Source organism: Lampetra planeri, chromosome 11, assembly GCF_965212315.1.
Source record: "Lampetra planeri chromosome 11, kcLamPlan1.2.h2, whole genome shotgun sequence".
Taxonomy (NCBI): domain Eukaryota; kingdom Metazoa; phylum Chordata; class Hyperoartia; order Petromyzontiformes; family Petromyzontidae; genus Lampetra; species Lampetra planeri.
Window position 1 is genome coordinate 3,367,683 of NC_136117.1, and position 25,217 is coordinate 3,392,899.

A 25,217-nucleotide genomic window follows, 5' to 3' on the forward strand; every position below is an offset into this window, starting at 1 on the left:
ACCGTCGACTTCGGTGAGGAGAACTGGTCCCAGCGGCAGCCCCATTGACCGCTGGGGACGTTAGAGCAGGGGGCGCCCTTCACCCAGTGTGCAAACGGGTAAGATAACGAAGCCAGGCTGTTGCAGCCGCACTGTGGAGAAGGCTGGTGCGCACGGCGCGGCCTCCACTCAACAAACAGCGCTCGGCGTTCTCACGGCAGGCTCCCCGCCTTGTAGGGTGTGCTGCGCTGGACAGATAACCGCAATGCGACGGAGTGCACTGCGGAAACTAATTTGTACAAGGGGAAATAAAAGTCAGCGTCACCGTTGTGAACTATTTATTCGGCGATGCTGCGTTGGCGGTGGCGCACAGTGAACGAAATAGAAAAAATTTGAACGTGTGCTGTGAAGATGGTGCATTGCCTGAAATGTTGGAGAGTATGTAGTGGTCCCTCGGTTAATGATATTAATTAGTTATACAAAAACTATCGTTAATTGAAATAATCGTTAATCGAATACAAGAAACGCGTTGAATGCTGCATTTGTTCCAAGACAATCCAAAGTTGACCTTTTTCACGCTAAAAACATAGTTTAAAATATTTAAACACGTAATTTTAATAAATGAACATTATACGAACATATTAAAGCATTCATATTAATAAAAACATGGATAAATAATGAATAGAGCATAAATGTGCATAATAACAGCATAAAATGAAAAATTCTTACCTTAGGCAACGCACATCAAACATGAAATAGCTAGTCAGTTGATCTCAAAACGCAAAAAAAAAGGCATCGCTGATTGGCCGAGGTCTGCCGAGTCCACTTAGGAGCGCTCCAATTGGCCGAAAATGGTGGCCTCGTAATCTCGTTTACATATCGTTAATCGAAAATGTATCGTTAATAGAAACAATCAAACCCTATGGAAAGCGGATCGTAAATCAAAATGTCTTCAATCGACGGCATCGTAAACTGAGGGACCACTCTATTAGTTTTTCTTTTAAGGCAGTGTTGTTGATGAGTGTGAGAGTTTTTTGAAGGACCTGAAACAGTGGTGAAAATTCCACATTGCTGTGTTATTATGTCAAGTCTCCCAATAGCAGTCATTTAATTTTCCACAAAGCGGCTATGTATGTTGAACCTCTTTAACACCATACGGAGCCAACCATGCTAATCGAAGGCACTGAGGAAGGAAAACTTAACATATTCCCCGACGGAATTTTCACCTGTAACCGCGCAACTGTGAGCTGATTGCTCTACTCTATTTGTAACTTGCGGAAATCTGTGAAAAAGAGCTTCATGGCGCATCGCATTCCTCCAGGATAAATAAATATTCTGAAATTGTCATAACCAACGATGAATTCCCGAGTGTAATGACAATGATTGTGTTTTGCGGTGCGCCGTGATTCAAGTGTTACCTGCAGTAAAAGAAGTGCCAGGAATTCTACTTTCTGATTGGAGGAGAAGTCCTTCAAGTCGTCAGCATTGAAAGAGGCCAGATCCACGTCTTTTGTCTAAAAAGCCACATGAACGCACACACGAAAAAGTCAGTGTCCCCGCATTCAATTGAATAAAGGGCCAACATATATCCTTGCGTGTTTTTCGGTTGGACGTACACAGAGTTATACGGATAGTTGCACGTACACGTAACGCATATTCAAAGGCTCTCTATTTTGCCAAAGTAACAGCGAAACCGGAAAGACGTTGTCCGAAACATGGGTTGGAGAAACGAGGGCATGAATGAAATTGGAGAACGCTTTTAGCATCTCGGATTGGCTGATGAAGCAGTCACTGCAAGACCAACGGGAGAGTGAACTAGCAGTCATGTTAGCTGGACTTAATAAAAAAAGGTTGCAAGTTGGACTCAAGACCAACTTGGGTAAAACACGCACGGCAAGTTTGCTCACAAAGGCACCAGAATTCATGATCATCACACGTGTTAAACAATGCTTTTGGTAAACACAATTATACAACTGATGATATGTGCAAACTGAGCCTTGGATAAACACCATTACTAACCACCAACCAGGCATGCCTAATACAAAAACGGATCATTTGTACATTTTTGAATGATTGCTGAATTTCAAGTAAACCTTTGCATAAGTTTATGAAAAGGCGAGAAAGGGAATGTGTCGTTACCTGGCTCCACCGTGCCGCCAGAGCAGAGCAAGCATCTGCAAGGGTGGTGTCGTATCTGAATAATAAAAAAGCAACCTCATTATCATCATTTATCATCTGCGATTCGCAACACAGATCCGGGACAGATGTATTTGTATGTTTTTGACAAATTATGTGGTGATTACATAAAAAAAAGAGTTTTAAACTACTCTAAGTTCCCTGCTCAAGCAAATGTTGGCAGTGTTCGTCTGCATGGCCGAGCTAAGCTAGGAGTGGAAATTCCACTTTCCTAGGACAATTTCAATGAGCCCGCAGGGCTGTTGGGTTTATCACAATGTTAAACTTTCAGCCTTCCAATGCCGAGTCTAGCGATGTAACCTGTGCCATCAAATAACAACAACGTGTCTGATGGGACACCTCAGATTTACAGCAAAAACCTGGAAGACTAATTGAAGATAGCCCTGCTGTAAAGGTAGTTTAGCTGATATATGAAATAGATTTAGACATTAAAGAAATACAGATATATTATTCATGATAAAGGTTTTTGGGTTAGATCGTGTCAGTTTAGATGTGTCGTAACCCTCCACCACCCCGACACAGCCAGTAAGGGATTTGTCACGTACACAACGCGCCTATTGGTTACTACTTCAGCCCACCGGTGTGTTGGGAGAGTAAATCCACAACATACAGAGAAATCCACAGACAGGAAGAAAGTTTCCCTAATACAAGATAGCCATGATTCTGGAAGGAATCTATGAACAATGTGAGATGCTTGGCCATCGTGGGAGATTTGTTTGAAAAGGATGGGTGTGGCTCAGGAGGGATAATGCTCCCTCAGGTCACCAAGTTAGAGTTGCAAGTTTCCTCCTCTCAATGCATTATCCCTAATAGAAGAACCGTGTTATATCGAAAACACGTCATAGCGTTAAGCCAAGGATTATATCGCTTCAAGAAGCTCGTCAGCTTTCACCGACTATCATCGCACCAGTTCCCTGTTGCTGGCCACGTTGCACTGTTTGTAGGCCCTCTATCGTGGCACTGAACATACGCTCACAGAAGGTTCAACATTATATTTCTGGTTGGCATTTGACTCAGCACATCAACCCTCATCACCATCCTATGCAGAGATTGGCCTCTGCCATAAAAATGGGTAATTTCCACAATTGCATCTGAGCTGCCAATGTGGACGTGTGCTGCCTAACACACTTTTGAGATAAACTATTCTCTTTTTTAAACCTCTTGATTAGCAACTGAGATCCACAGAGATCAGCACCCACAAAAAACACAAATGAGCTCTTACAGACAGCAGATTCATTAATCCTGAGCAACAAACACCACATATTGCAGCAGCAGAATTTGACCTCAGGACTTCCCGTGGCTCATCCAAAGACGAACTGGGTTCAGTTCTGTTTGCCTGCCAAGAGCTGATGAAATCAGGAGATGGCATGGCCCCACAGCTCTCCACGGGAGATGGTGCAATACACCGGCCCCATTACACCGGCGGGCAGCCGAGCCCTAACCAAGCATCTGACCAGAGGCCCTACGAATTGTTTTGCGTTGGTCAGGAAAATACTGCGTTGGTCAGGAAAATACTCACCTGCAACTACCGAAGCAAGATCTGCCAACTTTGAAGTGGAATGGGAAAAATAAAATACATAATGTATGTACTTGCCCTTCGCACCCGATTGGCTCAGAAGTGAAGACATCACATTTATCCCCCTCTATTTAAGACCGAAACAGGAGGATTTCTCCACAACTCTGGCTGTCGCCTGCCGATGCTGGTTGTAATTCCCGTAGAAACGCCACGGTACTCAAATTGTAAACGTTGTGGGCTAACTCTCCAACACACTAGGTGTGATGTACTTGTAACCGATTGGCATGTTTTGTTTACGTGACAAACCTTACTAATTGGCTGTGCTGGGTGGTGGCGGGTTTAACAACACATTTCTATTTAAGCTATCTAACCCAAAAAACCTCTGTTATGGATAATATTGGTCGCGACAGTCCTATTACGTGTAAAACGGAAAAATACAATTCGAAAGCCTTTGATTGAATATGAAGGTGAGGGCCAAATGGAATGTCGTGGGTGATGTATGCCACCAAGCGGAAAGTAAAAAAACGCATTTCTGCACAGTCATCTCGGGTAAACATGTGAATTTAATCTGCACCGATAAGAAGAAAAAAAAACAAAGGTCAACGCATTTTTCCCTCTTATCAGTCGCTAAATATTTAATTATTTACTTATTCGTTTGGGCTGGGCTCAAATGTATCGATTTTTTTCCGGCCATCCTTTATTAAAGCAGAAGAGAGGACACCCAGGATGATGATGATGATTTCTATTGCATGACAGAGCTGGATTAACCCACGGCTCAGCAGAACCACAGAGCGCTCTCGTGTGTTGGCTCTGCCGCATATTGTTCAGTATTGTGCCGCCCATATAGTTCCTGAAGCTCCAGGTAGGCACAGCGAAACGTCGGACATCGTGCCGAACAACACACGGCCCGACCGCTGAAAACCTACTCACTGTCGTCTACATTACTGGCATTCGGACAGGCACACTCGTCATTTGAATGTCGGACATCGTGCCGGACAGGCACACTGGCTATTAGAAACGTCGGACACCGTGCCAAAACGACACACGGCACGAGTGCTGAAAACCTACTCACTGTCGTCTACGTGATTGGCACTCGGACAGGCAGACTGGCCATTATGTCGGACCATCATGCCGCACAACATAGGTCATGACCGCTGGAAACCGACTCATTATTATCTACGTTACTGGCATTCGGACAGGCACGCTCGTCATTTGAAACGTCGGACCATCGTGCCGAACAACACAGGGCACGACCGCTGGAAACCCGTGATCATGTTGCCAAGATAAAATCCCGATCGGGAGCCAACTCCGCACCCACCATCTCTCTTGCTGATGCTAAAACACGAGGAGTAGTTTAACACGTAGTAGGCTTTCGTGACCAATATCATCCATAATATATATTTTTTGGGTTAGATCGCGGAAATATAATTGTGTCGTTAAACCCGCCATCATCCAACACAGCCAATAAGTAAAGTTTGTCACGTAAACAGAACGTGCCAATTCGTTACTAGTACAGCACACCGGTGTGTTGGAGAGCAAATCCACATTTCCAATCCGAGTACGACGTTTCGCCAGTAATTACAACCGGCTCTGTCGTGGTGACGGCTTTGACGATGAGGAGTAGATTGGAGCAAAATCAAACGGCGTCGCGAGCTTTGGATTTATGGCCGTGCTTGACCTCCATGGCCGGAAGTGAGGCCACAAAGGAGACAAGCAACATCCCGTGAACACAGCACGGTCGGCTCTGTGACTAAGAACAGGCTCATCGGGAAGGCATGTTGGTCATCGAATGGTGTCGTTTCATTTAAACGATTGATAAAATAAAAAGCCCTTAATCCCCTTTTTAGTTTGCGTTCCCAAAATATTCACTGGTTCAGGATGCCGTAACGTCAAGTACAGCATCGTCTGGGATGATAAGAAGCTTGGGGAATGAGACGCAACTGAAACGTGTGCACGGTGTCAATAAAGTGACACAGATCTGGTCACACACACGCACACTTATACCAGATCAAAAAGCTCCCCTCCCCAACTCCTGCTTTAAATTGCAGTGGGAAAAGATGTGCCTTGCAATCCGGTGAATATGGCAATTGCTTTCACACATTTAAACTCTGGATTTGTGGTATTTAAATGGAACGCCATTACCTGCTCTTAGGAATTACGTCACGTGCTCTTTGGTGTCTACTTGAAGAGATTGGGAACTTTAAAACCACGATCGGTTTGCCAGAAGACAGGGGTGGAGCCTAGACAAACAGGGGCGTGGTCTAAATAGGAGGGGGCGGGGTTTGAAGAAGATGGCACGGGGCCTCAAGAGAAAGGGGGCAGAGCCTTATTTATTTATTGATTTGACCAGGTGAGGCCCACTGAGCCATGTGGCTCTTTTTCAGAAGTGCCCTGGCCACCACAAATGATAGCTCAACGGGAGTGGCTCATTGGGTGGAAATGTACAGCAGCCAAACACTCTAAACGCGTAGTGACGTTGATTCTAAATGTGGAGGAAAAAAACGGAGGGCCCGGAGAAAAATCCACGTGGCCACGGGGAGAACACGCGGACTCCGAATATACAGCAGGCGTCAGGGTCGGGATCGAACCCACGACCTCCTGCATACCAGGCGAGGTAGTTAACATCTCACCACAGTGGCACCGCATCACGCAACAATAAGGCGGATGATAGGATAACGGTTAATACAATCATGTAACTGGCAGAGGCTTTTGATGGTAATTTGGAGGTAGTTAACAGGCGAAGGTAGTTAACATCTTACCACCGCCGCGCCCAAATAAAACCTTGAACACAATTCCAACTTTAAACTTAACATTAGCCCTCAAGAGCTCATGGCTAAACCTTTCAACATTGGACATTGGCCAAACCCGAGCGAGTGGCGAGCGTCAAAAGCTCAAAACCTCACAGCAAGTTTAAACTCGGGCGGTATTTTTCCTCTTCTTCTCATTGCGACTGTGTTGCTATAGCTACGGAAAGGCCGGCGATCTCCTCGAGGCAAATGTCTTTGCTCGTCCGCAACAATTATGGCAGCACCGAGAGGAAAAAAAACTAAAAGCGTTGGGCGTGTTTTAGCAAAGACATTTCAACACCATACGTCCAACTTGCGCTTTGAATTATGTTGACGTCGGTGACTATGTACATCTTTCACTGTCATGGGAATGATGATTTTTTTTTTCTAGCACTGGTTTCGGTCGTAGAAATGGAAGGAAATTCGTTCAAATCCGTAGCCAGAGTTATCAGTAATCATCATCATCGTCGTCATCATGATCCATTGGGGGTCCCTAAAACGAGTGAGTACCACCTGGTGAGGTTGCATCACTTGGTGGAAAGTCAACAGTGATCTGTCATTTGAATAGACTGGTCTCTGCCATATGAATGTGGAAAATACACCACTGGCTGAGGAGCACAACTGGAAATGTCAGCATGCTTTCCCACCTGATGACGGACGCTTGTGTTGCGCCCGAAACGTCGCGATTTATTTTATTTCATACCTACGTGACTTTACCGAAAGAACCAAAGAGTATGAAGACACTGTATATAAATGTATATTCATCATCGCCAGCTATCGTGTATCCGTTGCTGGAATGAAGGTTCCTCCATGTCATATCTCTCTCTCACGGTCCTGCGATGACACAATCCATCTCACTTCCTGCTCCATCTCCACAATGGCCATCTCCTGGACACATTCCTTCCGTTGGCTGTCATTCAACCACGCGTGTTGTCAAAATGGCCATTATCCATTCAAGCGATGTGTATTGCCAACATCCACGTACTTTTCTTAACAGTCATTAAGAAGTGATTTTTTTTTCTGAATCCAGCTGCTCCTCTTCAAATGACTCAGTCTATTCATAATTAGGTCCCACTCATTACCCACAAAGTGCTTGCCAGAAATGAACCACAATACCTCGCTGATCTCGTCAAGGACCATAAATCATTGCGCGAACTCCGGTCATCCTGGAAGCGGCATTTTACTAACCATTGAACAAAGACGGTCACCGCACGGCGCGCTTTCAGATGCGCTTCCGCGGCCGTCTGGAACACTCTTCCTTCCAATATTAGGAAGCAACTGGAACTATGCACTTTTAAATCATCATCTAGATTAAAAACGAATTTCTTTAGAACTGCTTTTTGTGCCTAGTTTGTTGTCCTTCCCTCACACCTCCGATTAGCACGGTGGGCTACGTACGGTGTGAAAGAAGTTCAACACATACGTACATACAATTAAAGGCAACATATTAGCAGAAATTAGGATGCCGTGGTGGCAAGATGTTAACTAGTTGGCCTTGTATACAGGAGGTCGTGGGTTCCATCCCGACCCTGATGCCTGTATATTTGGAGTTTGTACGTTCTGCCCATGGTCGCATGGATTTTTTTCCAGGTCCTCCGGTTTTTTTCTCCACAATTAGAATCAGCATCACGAGTTTAGAGTATTTGGCTGCTATAAATTTCCACATGATAAGCCACTTCTTTGGGCTATCATTTGTGGCCAGGTCGGATCTGAATAAGAGCAATGTTACCAACCAAATGGCACATTGTTGTTGTTGTAGTTTAATGTTCTCAAGTGGGAGGGGGGAGGGGGGCGGCAGTGTAAGCTCTCAAGGGTTTGGCTATGGAGACCGGCGACGCGTGGCGATGACATGCAGGAATGCCGCGCGGGCTTCACTCTCGGCGGCCTCCATGGCGGGGGGCATCTCGGACGTGGGCGACGAACCCACACGCACGTCTGCCTCGAGAGAGAGCCCGGAGGCAGCTGTGGCCGCTGCGAGCAGCAGGTGCCCAAGAAAGTCGTCTGAGCTCAGCGCGAATTCGCTCGCCAAAGTGGAGAGTTTTTTAATCCGCGCGCGGGCGTGCGCTGGACGAGCACGCTGCCACGCGGGGATGACGTTAAGTCACCGAGGTTGCCATGCAACTGCAGGCAGAAGGGCCTCTCCGCTTGAGGAAGCCCTAGAGAGCCCCCATAGAGGGCACTTGGCCTACTCTTCCACGCTGCTCAGGCATCTTGAAAGGTGCGAGGAGAGTAGCCACACTTTACCCCACTGCACACGACCTGCCGACAAACTGTGGGTTGACCCATTTAGACTGTTGGATGGACAGAGGAGGGTGGATTTAGGAAACATTGCCCTTTGTTTTCACGGCTGCACTGGGAGATCAAACTGGCAAGCTCTGAGTTGGCTAGGTGTATGTACTTATTTCGCACCATACGAAGCCAACCGTGCTCATCGGAGGTGCGGGGGAAGAACATTACACAATAGCTTCATCCCTGATGTTCTAGGAGCAATGCCAGATGTTTGACAGCAGGTATATCCAACATGCCAAATGTTCAAGTAACATCGTAAGTAATACAAAACACCATAGTGGTTGATGCCGAGTTGCATGGGACTGAAGATGCTGATCTCATCAAGGAACATAAAGCATCACGTGAACTCCGGTCTTCATCACAGTGGATTTTGGCTAACCATCGTCACTACTTTGCACGCTTTCAGATGCGATTCTGCGGCCGTCTGGAATGTTCTTCCATCCGATATTAGGAAGCCACTAGAGCTATGCACTTTAAAATCCAGATAAAAAATTAATTTGTTAAGAACTGCTTTTTGTGTTTCGTTCGTTATCCTTCCCCGGGATCTCAGCAGCAGTGACTTAGTGTTCCAAAATAGGCAACTCATTATCAAGGCCACCTTAGCACAGCCATAAGCGCTTTGAAAAACGTACTGGAGTTTCACAGGCGGCATTCCTGGAGAATAAATCCATGCCTTCCAATCCACAGCTTGGAGAACATCGGCCTGGGGACAGGGAGGAGACAAACACCAATGTTAATGACGCACGAAAAAGCAATGAATCTAAATCTGTTACACGTAAGAGGGCTTTGGCCCTAAAGAGCTCCTCGTTTAAACATCTGAATTTCAGACGACCACAATACACATCAGGGTGGCACTCTGGTTAGAGCTCTTCACTCACGATCAGAAGGTTGCGACTTCAAATCCGGGTTGATAAATTGTGTGCTGGTGTGGAGGAAGTCAGCAATGACTGCCCTCTGACGAAATAGTCATTGTCATGAAAACGTGGGCATTTTGACCACGAGATCCGGTTTCTTCATGCATTTAAACAACTCAAAGCAACAAATAACTTCCCACTCACAAGAGGACCCTCCAGAAAGTTATTTGAGACTGAATGACATTTTCAAGCATGAAGTTATTATTTTTTATTTAATAATAGCCCTTCCACTATTCAGTGCATTGTCAAACACAATCCAGGGCCATGATTCGATTTAAGAAGTAATCATGTTAATGCTGGTGTTCAAAGGATCTGTATTGGCTGTAGGGTTACTAGGAATCTTTACGGCTTCCATGAACCATTCACACGCAGAGTGATGTTGATAGCATTTAATTACCAGATGCAAATATCACTCATAAGAGCTTTTTTTTGGTTAGAAAGCTTAAAAATAAATGTGTCATTAAACTCGCCACCACCCGACACAGCCAATTAGTAAGGTTCGTAACATAAACAGAACATGCCAATTAGTTACTAGTACAGCATGCCGGTGTGTTGGAGTCAACCCACAACGTTGACAATTCGAGCACCGTGATGTTTTGCTGGTAATTACAACCAGCATCATCAGGGGACAGCCAGTTCGTTTCATAAAATGTAAGCGTGAGTGATGCATTTTTATCAATGGAAATGTCACACGCATAGTGATTATCATCGCACCAAAGTTGAAGGAGGGCAAAGCAGCCGAGCCTCGCAGACTGTTGAAAGACCCCGACCAGTCGACTGCCTACCTTGTCTTTGAAGTACTCGAAGAGGAACGCCTTCCACTGCTCCGTTGTGGCAGTGCTGTAAGCAAACTTTTCAATGTAAGCCTTCACAAAGCCAATGAAGACATCTGGAGAAGAAAATAAGACACAACACAGAAGATCCACAATTCATATTTAGGGGCAAATGTCCTTTGCTATTCAAATATATCTATTCAAATTAGATGTATGTTGATATTTTTTGTTTTATATATATACAAATATTCTCCGCAATGACGCCCTTGATGGTCTTGTGAATGGGCAGAGCTTGCGGGGGGGGGGGGGGGCACGGGGGGCAATGCCTAAAAAAACAAACCGGAAAATTATCAAGGAAGTCACAAAGAACAACCCCAGAGAAACACCCAAGGATCTGCAGGCCACTCTCGCCTTGGCCAATGTGAGTCTTCATGACTCAACTATCAGAAAAATACTAAACAAGAATGGTGTTGATATAAGGATAGCGAGGAGAAAACCACTCCTCTCTAAAAAGAACATTGGTTGCCCATCTGAAGTTCGCCAAAGAGCACATCTATGATCCACAAAATGTTCTCTGGACAGACAAGTCAAAGGTAGCACTTTTTGGCATCAAATATAAACGTTATGTTTGGCGAAAACCAAACGCTGCTTTAGAACAGAAGAACATCATCCCAACCGTCAAGCATGGTGGTGGTGGGAATGTGATGGTTTGGGGCTGCTTTGCTGCCTCAGGACCTGGACAACTTGCCATCATTGACACAACTATGAATTCTGCATCATGTAGCGAGTCCACCAGCCAAAGTCCGGGGGGCCACGCTGTACTTTATTTTCCACAAGCTCACACCACAAATGTCCACTTCACTCCGATTCCCATCGAGAAGTGCCCCGATCATGCCACCTCTCTCGGTGACATCACCCCCCTCTCTTCTCTCTCCTTTCTCTCGTGATATCCCCCTCCCACCGGAACCTTGGATCACGTAAATATTCTTACCCTCGGATCACGTAAGTATTCGTGCTACAAATGTATCAAAAGATTCTAGAAAATAATCTCAGGCCATACATCCGTGAGCTGAAGCTGAACCGAAAGTGGGTCTTGCAGCAGGACAATGATCGTAAACATACAAGCAGATCTACAAAAGAATGGCTGCAGAAGAAGAAATTCCGCAGTTTACAATGGCCTAGTCAAAGTCCGAACATAAACCCTATGGAAATTTTGTGGCAGCACCTGAAGCGAGCTGTCCATGCAAGGCAACCCTCAAATGTCACAGAGTCGAAGGAGTTCTGTCAGGAGGCTGTCAGGAGGTAAGGGCCAAAATCCCTCAAATCCGATGTGAGAGACTGACGAATGGTTACAGGAAACGCTTAGTTGCAGTCATTGCTGCTCAAGGGCGTGTCACCATTTACTGAATCTAAAGGATCACAAACTTTTTCACACGTGGTTATTGAATGTACAATCATTTAAAGATAAATACATGTTGAAAGAGTATAATGTTTTCGTTTAAATTGTTTAATCGGATTATCTTGATCTATTTTTGGGCTTAAATGAAGATCTTATAGCATTTTAGGTTTGAAATATGTAAAATATGTGAAAATCCTAAGGGGTTCACAAACTTTTTATCAGCCCTGTACATACAACCAGGTGACAACCCATCGAAATTAAGTTTTATCAGCTCAGACGAAAGTGCAAGCATCTCCATACTCAAAAAAAAGTGGCAATGCTTATCTCAGTTGGTGGCCCTTAGTCTCAGTGGTGGAAATTCCACATTCCTATGTCGTGGCCAGTATATCCACGAGACATCCACTACTGGCTTCCCACAAAATAGCACTCATTTTACTGACCCTTCAAGGATGATTGGCTGAGTCAGACTTAGCCAGAATTTGAACTTAACCTTCCAATTAGGAGTTGAGTGTTCTTAGCAGAGTGCCATTCGGCTGGATAAGTGTAATGAAAACCAAAACTACATAGGAGCACAATAATTGTTACTGTAAACTTTCAATAGCTGATTATTTTTACAGTAACATTTTAAACAAATATCCCTAATTGCTGCGATCAACTCCGATTGTTCGAAAAAATATTTACGTAGCCGGGACTGAGATCGTAAAACTGAATTACTTTCACCATTAAAGTTAACACTGTGAAGTTATAATTACAGATTGCATTACCGAGAAACCATTACAAACCTCCGAATCATGATAATAAGATTTGCTTAAGCTGCAAAATCCTCAATGAATCTCAGAAACGTCCTACATTGGCTAGTTTGGTGAATTCCTTTTAAATGAATAGTGTTAATTTGGGGAGAGAGCCAAAGTAGATGGAGAAAAGCCGAATATTTAAGGGCAAAGCCCTCTGAACATTTTCACAGATTGGGGTCATCAACCTACTTGGCGTACTGCCAACTCCTGAGTACCTCGTAGACAGGCAGTTTGAGAGTTTCAAGGCACGGAAAATGATGAACGCGTTCCGCAAACCCTGCGTCTGACGCAGCGCAGTGCAGTACACGTCGCATATACCCGACCGTCATGTATCCGCCCCAACCAATAATAACCACCCTCACCCAGTTCCTGGAAAAAGAAAGGCACCTGCCACGTCCCCAATGGCGACACGGAGAGAGGGACCAGCCTGAGGCAGGCCCAGCACTGCCACAGCTGCAACTCAAATATCCATTGACACAGACATTCATGAAGGACTCATTTTAGAATATAGAAGTACTTATTTGGAAGACACTGCTCATTCCCCTGTGTTTTTTTGTCATATATCCTCAATGTTTTTTTTTTCGGAGTTGACTTATTCTCTCAATGCAAAACACGCAGTAAAGAACAGTCCCGTATTATTATTTGTATCACCTAATTATAAGCATTTCCGCACGTTTAAGGGAATTTGCGCACTCACGTTGTCCAAGTCACCAGTCTGTGCTGGGTGTAAATGCCCTTCTCGACAGATGTTCACAAATCCGACCATTTCACAACATCCGCCTCGACCTCAGTCCCCGGGAAGTCGGGTACGCAACATTGTGCTTTGGCAACTGTGAACTCGCATTACCATCCTAAAAACTAAACTATTAAACTATTTCTTATTTTACCAGGTAAAGCCCACTGAGCTGTACAGCTCTTTTATCAGCAGCAACTTGGCCACAAATGATAGCTCAACGAAGTGGCTTGTCACGTGGACATTTATAGCAACCAAATACTCTAAACTCATGTTGCTTCTAAACGTGGAGGAAAAAACCAGAGGACTTGGAGAAAAATCCACGCGACCACGGGAAGAACAAGCAAACTCCAAATAAACAGGCGTTGCTGTTGTTGTGATCGGGATCCCACTATCGGAACTGCTTGCATCCATGGGGCTGATGGCCACGGCAACCCGCCGCACGCCTGTGGTCTTGTTATTCGTACGGCGATTGGCGTATCAGTCACGCGACAAACAAAACGGGACACAAACACTCATACGGCCCAGAATAGAGCACCCTTTCAAAGTGCATTCGTGCTAAACACTCCCCAGACACGGGCACTTGGGCACAAATGAGACATGGCATAATGGCATTGCTTAGCAGTGGGATGTTGTCACACTCAACAGACGACTGCAATTCCTCCTCTACAGCACAGGGACACAGAGAGGTGGGGGTGGGGGGGTCACTTCAAGCATTCACTGCAGTCTGTGGTACAGAAGGACTTATAGAGCCGAGTGGATTGGCCCTTGGCTAAGACGGAGCAATTTCACAGCAACAATCACCATTGCGGTGGGCAGGCTCGTGAACGACGCTGCTGAACAGCCGTCCTCCCCCCTCCCCCCATCCTTGACAACGCAACCCAGAGGAGCGATGCTCACAACAACGAGCGGAGTGACAGGCGGCTAAAACAGAGCTAGGGGCGTAACGATTTGCTGCTTCTCGACAGTCGATAAACGGTCTCGATTTAGCGTTGCGAGAGTTCAAGAACAAATTATACCTGTTTAACAATGCAGAGAATGCAGCTGCCTCCTGTAGCATATTGCAAACAATGCACACGAAACGAAAAAACAATGATCATTACGCAAGCAATGTAATACGCGTGCTGCGAGCTTAAAAAAAAATCAATATTATTCAAGCCAATGTTGCACACACATAGCCTGCAGAGTCGAGCACGCAGGTGGTGTATCTGCTTGTGACCTTGAAACATTAATAACACCTGGGTCTATCATTTGGCAAGCAAGCCTCTACCCCTTACCGTAGCCTCAAAGTGCACCCAGCCTGGTACAAGCACCGAAGTGGCGGTGTTGTACCATGTTTATATACCTGCATGGCCGACGAACTATGTCCCAGAGTTCTGCTGATTGCGGGAGAGCAATGCTATCCCATCCCACAGAGTGAATTGGAATATTTGGAATCTTTTCCCAAATTTCATCTCAATTGTGCTTTTGGTGCCATATGATGATGAGAGGAAGAATCCATTGTCATCCGGTTCTCCGAGAAGTGAAACCCTTTGCGTGACAGACAGACGCACAGAAGTGGATATCACAGAGCTACCACCGAGATCCCTTAAAGTGACCTCGAATCCGCAAAGTACGGGGGGTGGGGGAAGCAGTCTCCCACCCACTCCGCCTATTGGAGGAAGGTTCGTCACGTGGCAGCACAACGAACGTTCACATTCTCTGAGTGGGAATTTTCGCCAAATAAAGTTAGCGACCGAACTTAACGCGATCGTCTCTTTGTGCACTCATTGGTGTCCGGACTGAGGCCACCAGCCCCCTACACTTGAGTACCGAGTTTAAACCACCGCTTTCCAACCAAGGTATCACCGGTAACCCGGATTTGAAAGCAGAATCCCAGCGGTGCCAGCTCAGCACTCGGACCGCTGAGCCACCTGACCTCCTCTACTGCATTGGGTGTTAAACGCTGGGGGAACAAAGGTGAGTCGGTTGAGCGGATGGTGAGTCTGGTGAGCGGGTGGTGAGCCCGGTGAGTGGGTGGCAAGTCTGGTGAGAGAGTGGCGAGTGTGATAAGCGTGTAGCGAGTCTGATGAGCTGGTGGTGAGCATGGTCAGTATGCGGTGAACATGGTGAACGATTGGCAGCGAGTCCGGTGAAAGGGCGGTAAGTCTGGTAAGCTGTTGGCGAGTCTGGTGAGCAATCGGTGAGCATGGTGAGTGTGGTGAGCGATTGGTGGCGAGTGTGGTACCGGGCCCGCCGAGTGCCTGCTCCAGGTGGTAGAGCAGAGCGAAGCCCTTCTCGTAGGGCACGGTGGAGAAGGAGTCGTCCGGGTCGACGCCGTCCAGCACCGGCACGAGCTTGGTGAAGCCGTGCTCCGGCCCAAACGTGTCCACCTACACCCGGCACAGGCACATGGCTGTGTTGGAATCGTGTGGCGTTGTGGAGCGAGTTCAGCTGCACGCTGGGCTGAGTAGGGTTGGCTGACCTTGTGCAAGCAAAGCCTCCAAATTATTCCGGGGTTTTTTCAAAGCAGTTGCTGAGAACAAAGCCCGAAGGCCCGAAACGTCAAACGGCCAGCAGTGTCAGGGGAGACGCAGAAAGAGAAGTGATGTGGCCTGCAGTGTGGTGGGTGAGTGGGTGAGAAGGTGAATGAGTGACTGAGTTGGTCAGTGAGTGAGTTAGTGGGTGAGTGAGTGTGTTGCTGTGACCTGCAGTGTGGTGGGTGAGTGGGTGAGAAGGTGGATGAGTGACTGAGTGGGTGAGTGAGTGTGTTGCTTTGACCTGCAGTGTGGTGGTTGAACACCGTGTGGATTAGAAAGTCAATCCTCAACATGGCTGGTAGATTCCATGAGTCAAGTTAGCAGGAACAGTAACCATGTAATAAATAAGTAAAAAGGAGGCCAGGTACGTGAGCGAGTGACTGGAATGATAAGTGAGTGCTGAATCGTCCGCCACTCTGACTGCTGCTCTACTCTGCATGCTAGCTGGTTGTGACAGTGAGGTAGGAACTGGGTGCTCCATCGCAGATATCACAGTAGCATGATTCAAACTTTTGGCAGCTGTGGATGCTGACGATGGGGACAACAAATCCTTGAGAGCGTGAGCGCTCCTCAAGCTATGCTGACGGCAGTGGCTGGAACAGGGGGCGTCCTGCATCTTCAATGCCTGTGCCGAGTAGACAGTAAGAATGCATCTTTAGGTATCAATAAAACCTTTAAACCTGTGGCACATGACGGCAAGAGGCCGGGACGGAAGTCTCCAAGAGAGACAAAAAGGGCACGGCTCAAGATGAGCATCAAGAGGTAAGAAGGAGGAGCGCTGGGCAGGAAAGGGAAGAAGGGGATAAGGAATAACAGGGCCAATATTTCGGGGACGAGAGGGTGGTGAGGATGAGAGGGGGAGAGACAAGGAAGGAGCGAGCAAGAGTGGGCGGTGGGGAGAGGAGAGGGGTTCAGAGTGGGGGTGGCCACACAGAAGTCACGTGACTTGCAGGAGGTTCGAGCTGATTTAGATGTGTAGATGTGAATAATGCAGGGAGTAGTGAGAAAACTAACACGAGATTGTTTTCGTGGAGTTTTTTTCACTTCATAAACCACTTTGGAAGAGAATAGATAAGAACATGAGTGTCCATAGATGGGTCTTTGTTATGCCTGTACTACTGGGTGGGAGATGCGAGCTCGCATTAAACAAAGCAACGATAAAATAACCATCTGGCCCTTTGAATTCAGGTGCAAGGATACAACGCACGGGCGAGTACGTCACCAGGCAGTACACGGAGCCATAACCCTGACCCTCACGCCAGGCGACGGGGGAAACGCATACACAACCTCTCTTGCACAAGCGAGCTGCTGCATGCATGCCGCTTGTTGAGTTACACAAAGGTCCCCCGTATAGCCTTCAGCAGGCTGTTGGAGCAAGTTCTGTTTGCAAGCAGCTATTAAGGCCGGCAACGGCACACGAAGGGGTGGGAGGCCTACAACCGCCCCCGGCCATCTTTGCGTCCGCAAAGCTGACGATGACTGCACCAGTGGCTCATTTAAGATCGAGTCAACCTAAGGGACACCTAGGACGGTTTAGGGTATTTGTGACCCATGTTGGGTCACTGGGTTTGTAGTGCAGTGTGCAAACCACTACACTACCACTCCAAACTGTGCAGTTACACAAAGATCCCCGCCTACAGCCTAAATAGACTTTTGGGGAAAGTGCTGTTAGTGAGCACCTATGAAGGCCAGAATGGCACACAAAGGGGTGGGTGGCCAGGACCATGCCCGGCTGCCTTTGTCTCCCGAGTGGCGATGGTACTAGGTACTCATTTGAGGCTGAGTCGACCTAGGGGAGGCGCAGGACCGGTCCAGATAATCGTCACCGGTATTGGTGGCCGTGACGGGGAATCGATCTCGGGTCGCCGGGTTCGTAGCGCAGCGCGCTAACCGCTACGCGATCACTCCCCCTCAGTTATACACACGCACACATCGCAAAGCGCATATGGAATTGCATAAGCATTCAAGCAATAGAAGGATATACAAATCAGCATGTGTGTATCTTTATGTACGTTGCATGAACTCATGTAATCGAGTGATCCGCAGATTAACTATTTTATCATTCCATGGTGGATATTTCCACGCTGGGAACACATGTTGGGTGAGAGTGTAAGTGATGACGATGGGGGTTTGGAAGTGAAAAACTGCATGTAATGGGTTCATGGCGTGGCCAGAGATGTTATTTTAAAACTCACGAACAAATCCAAATCATGAAAATGACCTTTCGTGCTACCCTCGCTGTATCGATAACAAGCATGTGTGTGCGTGACACTGCTGCCCCGTCGTGGCCACACACTCAGCTGGCTTGCGCCGTGGTTAGAGGCACAGGCTGATCTCGAACCTTCCCGAGGGAGGAGGGGGGGGGAGAGGTTGGGGGAGGCGTCCAAAATTGTATTCGTAAAAAATAAAAAGTTGGGTGGATCTTCTCTGGTAAATATCAATAAAACGCCAATATTCAGGGTCTCAAGGAAGGGGTGGGGGGCAATTTCCACCAATTTCCCTCCCCCTGGATGCACCACTGGGTTAGAATGCATCTCTCGTTCGGCCAAGCACAGCCGGATTACATTGATAATGTTAATCGGAGCCTCCAATTGTAACCCGAAGCGAATGGATTTCAATTAGTGTCTTGCCTGGTTCATCAAGAGAAATAACTGGCTCAGACCACGCCTGTAGCAGTGGGGGTGGGGAACAGAGGAGGGGGGGGGTTCCTACCGACTCCTGGAGGGATTTCCAGCCCCCGATGGCGAAGAACTGCCTGGTCTTCTCTCCAAACATCTTGCCGGCGATCATGCGCTCCAAGTAGACTGTGTGTCCTTCGTTGAGCCTGCACAGCGAGAGAGGCAACTGCAATGGAGTGGTGCGTGTCTTAAGTGATGAATGGATATCATGTTTCATGTGACAACCAAATGGAAGCGTATGGTGTTTCATTTACTTGCCTTTTTCTTTATAGATTAATTTAATTGTACCCGGTAAAACAAGGGGCAAATTCTATTCCTTGGGTCTTTTGGTAAAACCACGTAGATAGAACAAATAATAAAAATAATAACAATATCACGACGTTTCGATCACAACACAAGCAATCGTCATCAGGTGAAAAAATATTGCAGAAGAGCTGCCGGGGCAGGAAAAAATATATGGTGGGAGCGCTGCTAAGGCAGGGAGTTATAAAGGTTTGAGATGGGTGTAGCCCAAGGGTCAGTGGGATGAAATTTGCATGTAAATGTAAGATCGGAGAAATCTTGACAAACGAAGCTGTGGGGGTGGCCATTGTATTGTGAGAGATTAGCATGTCAATGTAAGAAATTTGCTTGTAAATGTAAGCTCGGAAAGAGCCATCGCCACATGTTGGTGGAAAAGGATGGCAGGCCGCCATTTACTAACACAGCTAATGGAGGCTGTGTTAGTGAATGTAACTCAGAGAGTCGAAAATAGCTGCTCACATAGGTAGGTAGGGAGGAAACATCACAGCCAGTTATGACCTAAACTGGTTAATAACGTCCTTCCAATTATTGCTCAGTTTGCACCCATCTTATCGGTTGAAATTGTGTCTGTGTTTATATATCTGGATGGCTTCGTGAACGAATCTTTGCTGATAGCCAGTGGGCTTGCAGAGTACCCTCGTCTTTGCAAAATCAATGTCGTGTTTGCCCACAGCGTTTAAACAATGATCAGCCATAGCTGAGGTATTGGTCCTACTGTGTTTCAGATCTGCTTTACGTTCATTCTACCTTTGCGTACGCGCACAATGTGGTGACTTTCATTTCCACTGCTGGCTTTTTAGCCAGCAGTGGGATGATTAGTTCCACTCTTCACACAACAGAGGGCCTCACAACGGGCCTGTGAAGGGTGATGTAAAGGAAGGGGTCCCCACGTGGTGTTCTGCCCCAGGCCTCTGGGCAGTCCGGCTGTGAACCCAAAGAATACATTCCACGATTCCATGGACCAGACCAGTGTCTCTCCTGTCCATAGGGCCACTGCTGAATTCCCACCATCAAGTCAAGTCCAACAGTGTCTCCCTGCTCAAAAAAACTAATTAAAAAAAATAACTCTAGTTATTTAACCAAGTAAGGCCCAACTGAGCTATAAAGCTCTTTTTTCAGGAGCAATGTGGCTACAAACAATAGCTCAACGAAGTGGCTTATCCTGTGCAAATCTAAAGCAGCCAAATACTCTAAACAGACGTTTATTCTAAATGTGGAGAGATAAAACCGGAGGACCCGGAAAAAAATCACACTCCAAATATACAGCAGGCGTCAGGGTCGGGATCGAACCCATAACCTCCTGTATACCAGGCAAGGTAGTTAAAATCTCCTAGCCATCGTGATGATGATGATGATGAGAAAGAGGCGCAAACTACAAATATAGAGCAGGTGCCAGGGTCGGAATCAAACCCACGACCTCCTGTATACCAGGCAAGGTAGTTAACATCTTGTCACATTGGCGTCCCTTGCCACCATGGGTGCCCCATGACCAATGGCGCACCATTCATCTTCACACAAGCACCGCTGCTCACTTTCCACAGAGCAGTATTTATTTTACTCATTCTGGAACAATAATGAGCAGACAACCTCCAACCGGGATTCAAATCCACGCTTTTCCAACTGCAGTGACACCTGGCAAACTCGTTGAAAAGGCGTATCCATTTACTCCAAATGAATTGCTACAATACGAATGCCTGGCAGACGCAACGGCAAGTCGAATTATCAACCCTGCGAACAAGAGCCGAGTGGGCGAGAATGTCGACCGCCGGAATATAAAACCGGCCCAATCAATAACTACTGATGCGAGATTTTTTTCGCCGACATCGTCAAAATTCCAAACAGCCGCGTGCGAGAAACACTGGCGAAATGTGCCGACTGTGCATTCGGTCAACAGCCCCCGGCCACATGTCCTGCAAAGCGGCGTTTTTGAAAACCACGACAGCATCATTCTCAGCTGCCACCGCCAATGGCCATGCGTCAGAGAGCCGTAAGAGAAGATGCACCGGGATGATGAACTAAAAATGTCCGGCTCAGGGCCGAGATAAACGACGGGTTCAGAATTACAATTTCGTTGGGTCACCGATAATTACGTAAAATAATACGCACTATATATATACACGTTTTATATGTTCGAGGCCAGCCCTGAGGATTAATTCAACATTCATACCAATGTATTCACTCAGCCAAGCAACTCAGTTTTGTGGATGTGCATTAAAGACTGTTGAATCAGAATCTTTATATTTATACTGGAGGAATCCGATGAGCTATAAAGCTCGTTTTCACAGATGTCCAGTCAGATGTCAGGTGAAGGTGATGAAAAGAAAATGGCACCACTGCCCCATGTCAACATCAAGAGCTGATCGACCGCCCGTCCACGGTGGCTATGCAAACAGCCTGCAATCCAGAACAGTCGGTGCGAGGGTTGGTGGACCACACATATGTTGTGAAGAGCCCTGCCCATGCCATACCCTCGCTCGCCAAAACACGGCACAGCCAAGTGTGGACCAACACATAATCTAATCCGTTCTTCACGGTGTAATGACCGAGACATCAGATCACCCACCTGAAGCCCACGTACGGGCAAACACAGTCAGGAAAGTAGGCCAAAGCCTCCCATTGGTGCAGAGAGGCCTCAACAGCGATTGGTCGGGAGGCAAGGTTTAAAGGGATTGGAGGAGGTTCAAACTGAAAAGGGGGGAAGCAAAGGTTGAGCGTTGAGGCGACAGTTGACAGCCATTGAGGGAGAAGGACGGGGATTGGCCGAAAGGAGGACAGTGAGAGAAGTTTCTAGAGAAGGGGCTCGAAGGTGATAAAAGGGGATAAAAGGGGAGAGCACAAAGGGAGGGGACGTTCGCGGGGGAGAGTACCGAACTTCAAGAGACAAGCAAGAAGCTGGGCCTAGTGTTGGTGCTGTGTCAAATAAAAGTCTCCGAGTGCGTCGGCGTCATTGCCCCCTCGGATGTGTCGAAGGTTTGTCCGGGTGCGGTGGTTTCCTCCAATAGGCAAAAACACTCATTACTTGGTCGAAAACATTTTAATAACCAGAGGGCTGCAGAGCTTGCACAATTGTTTGTTGTCAGCTCGACCGCCTGGCTGCCTTCCAGCTTTGTCTGCGGTTTCTCGGCAATTGTGCGATGCAATTTGGATGCACGACGATGCTATGAAAAAATAAACAGACGTTATTGATATTCTTGATAAGGTCACTCGCCCCACCACACCACATCCAGCATCACAATCACGCCAGCAGTGGCAGACTCTACGCCACCGTTCCGACTCTGGCCTGGCACTGGCTCAAGCAAGCCGGCTCAAAGCCACTCTTGACTTGAGCCGGCTCTAAACTAAATTAAACTTTTTTATTTTACCAGGTAAGGCCCACTGAGATATGTTGCTCTTTTTCATAAGCGACCTGGACACGAATGATAGCTGAAAGGAGTGGCTTATCGTGTGAAAATTTATAGCAGCGAAGTACTCTAAATACATGTTGATTCTAAATATGAAGGGAAAAAGTGGAAGACCCGGAGAAAATCCATGCGAATTCCAAATATACAGGTGTCAGGGTCGGGGATCGAACCCACGATCACCTGTATCCCAGGCGAGGTAGTTAACATCTCCTCGTAACCGTGCATCCGTCTGAGTGTGGTCCCAGCCGTGCTCAGGATTTCCATGAGGCTGAGCCTGAGGCTGAGCTGAGCCTGAGCTGAGCCACGGCTGAGCCGCTCGCGCGTCTTTGAAAACGCCCGAGCGGATCAAGCCGGAGCTGAGCCATGTCAGAGGCCGGGCCAGAGTTGGGCCGCGACCGCCTAAAGTCGACTCGCACAGTCTAAATCACCAGCATTGCGTCCTCTCCTTGGCCATTGACCAAAATGGGGGGGATGAACCGATATTATTCCTTCGCTGCAAAACTCCGGGTCAGATGTCAACTGTGCAAACTGCCGTGGTGTACGGCAGAAGGAGAGATGTGACGGTGTGGGGCTGTGGTGGCATCATCTCCGCGGTCGTCATCGTTTGCGATGGACAGCCGAAGAGGGAGCATCGTCTGTACCGGCCAAGACAACCTCTTTATGTTAACATTGCCTGCCCCCCCCCAAACCATCCTGGAGATCAGCCACTGAACCGGGGAAGGGGTATACGAGAAGGACGATGCTGTTTATTGGTGGAAGGGGGGGTGATATCTATACAGGACCACCTATAGAACTGCCATTGTACAGCAATGCCAGTTAGATTGCGGGATAGGAATATGAAAGGTAAAGGTGCAGCCCTGCAATTGCTCGCTCACACCACTACTGGCAGAAGGGGCCTGCGCTTGAGAGAGCATCTTGATAACTCTGCCACCCAAGCCGGACATCTTGGAAATAAGTAGAGGAGGGGACCCACAATTTAGGCCACCCCAAGCGGTCTGCGGATCGACTCAACTGCGCTTGCACGCATTCACACCGCTGGGTGGGACGGAGGCGGCGGAGGGGATTTCGGGAAACTTGCGCCCTTTGTTTCTGCAGCCACGCCAGCAGATCGAATCGAATGGGTGACTCCTGGGTTACAGGTCCAGTGTGCTGACCGTTACCCCACTGTGGCAGCTTCAGATGCGCTTCTGCGGCCGTTGGAAACACTCTTCCTTTTGATATTAGGAAGCCGCTGGAGCTACGCATTTTTTAATCTAGATTGAAAACTAATTTCGTTCAGAACTGATTTTTGTTTGTTGTCGTTCCCCCGCACCTCTGATTAGTGCGGTTGGCTATGCACGGTGCGAAAGAAGTTCAACATACATACAGTGCACATCCAGTGGTTATTGTGCTTATTCTTTCACACTGGCCAGACTTTTTGAAAGAGGTAGGAGTACCCACACTTCACCCCACCACACGCGACCTGCCGAGCGACCAGGGTTGGCCAGTCATGTTGCTGAGAGGATGGAGGCGGGAAGGGATTTATGAAAAGTACCCCTTTGTTTATTTCAAATGAGTTGGTGGCATCAAGATATTATTGTTAAGGAAACCCATGCAAACCTCCCCCCCGCACCTCCGATTAGCACGGTTGGCTAAGTATGGTGCAAAAAAAGTTCAGCATACAATACAATTGTCAATAAACATGAAGAAATACAAAAAATTTAAAATAAAAAAATCCCACACACCTGCCACGAAAGAGCACAGGGTGGCCATAAAAAGGGACAACGGCACGAATAGATTAGCGTTTGGTGACAGACGCATCAGCACGGGTGGTGCCGAACCACGCACCAGCGCCGGACGCCCTGGCAGGCTGGGACGTAAACACGGCGGGCGCATGTGTGGCATAGTGTGGCATAGTGCGGCGTGGTGCGGCGCTCACGCGGCGGGCACGCGGCGGGCACGCGCCGCTCATTTAGGTGCCGCCCGATGACCCCGTGGCACAAACGGGCGCCAGAGGGGGGGGAGGGGGTTACATAACCGAGGGGGCCGACAAAGGGTGTTTATCGAGCGCAGGGCAAACACAACGCGTGCGCCGGCACCGCTTCAAAAAGCCCCACTGTTTGCCCCCGTCTCTATTTGCCCTGATGGGGAGGGAGGCCGGCTGGACGCGACCAAACGATCTCCCCCCTATCTCACGTTCTCCTCTCTCGGCCACACGTGGCCGGATTCCTCCGTGACTGCTGCGGCGCTACGTGCGCTCGTCAACGGATTAGCCATCCGCCGATCGTTCTGCCACCTCTGCTGCCAGCCTGCCTGCCTGCCTGCCCACGTACACATCTTCCGTTAGATGCCAATAACGCCGCTGATTGAGGGCAGCATCGGTGGAGCGCTGTCGCTCTGCGAAAATTTTGCACAAATGTGGCAGCTTGGGTTTTGTGCCACGGTGGTGTGGTCCAATTTTTTTAGGATAACCAACGCACACAGCCTGCTGTGATGTGGGCCCAAATCCCTTCGTGATATCAGTGATGAACGATATCTATAAAAGGATGTCATTGCACACCTAAACAAATGTTGAGTTAAACCAATTTTCTAATTTACCAGCAGCAACGTGGTTCTGTACATCTGCTATCGATCATATTGTCTGAGTGTGATAATTAGTCCGTTTTCCCCAGCAAAGCCTCGTGTAGTCCAGAAGTCGACTTTGTTGATCGTGCCCGACTTCAACAGCAGCTCAGTTTGGCCACTGCACACTTCATTTCTGGGTAATCTGTTTGCCACGCTGCTCATGAAGCCCACCCAATCACGGCGACGCAGCGGTGAGTGCGGACGCGCTACGGCCCCCGCTGGCAATTACGAGCAGCAGACGCGAAATGTTGCTCGCCGGGAGCAGTCGCGGTATCTTTGTTGCTCGAAACGAGCTTCGCGCAGGGCGCTTATCTCTTGTGGAGACCCGAAGTC

At 47.7% G+C, this 25,217-nt stretch overlaps 1 protein-coding gene across 1 annotated transcript in view; it reads right to left on the reverse strand.

The window, feature by feature from the left end:
* LTA4H (leukotriene A4 hydrolase) overlaps positions 1 to 25,217 on the reverse strand; it is a 118,466-nt gene that overhangs the window by 12,782 nt on the left and 80,467 nt on the right. Inside the window, exons 12-17 of the mRNA XM_078598647.1 lie at positions 18,611 to 18,722; positions 15,607 to 15,751; positions 10,466 to 10,569; positions 9,399 to 9,469; positions 2,119 to 2,173; positions 1,398 to 1,493 (exon numbers count right to left, since the gene is read on the reverse strand). Of these exons, the coding sequence (XP_078454773.1) occupies positions 1,398 to 1,493; positions 2,119 to 2,173; positions 9,399 to 9,469; positions 10,466 to 10,569; positions 15,607 to 15,751; positions 18,611 to 18,722 (583 nt within the window). The remainder of the gene's footprint in view (positions 1 to 1,397; positions 1,494 to 2,118; positions 2,174 to 9,398; positions 9,470 to 10,465; positions 10,570 to 15,606; positions 15,752 to 18,610; positions 18,723 to 25,217) is intronic.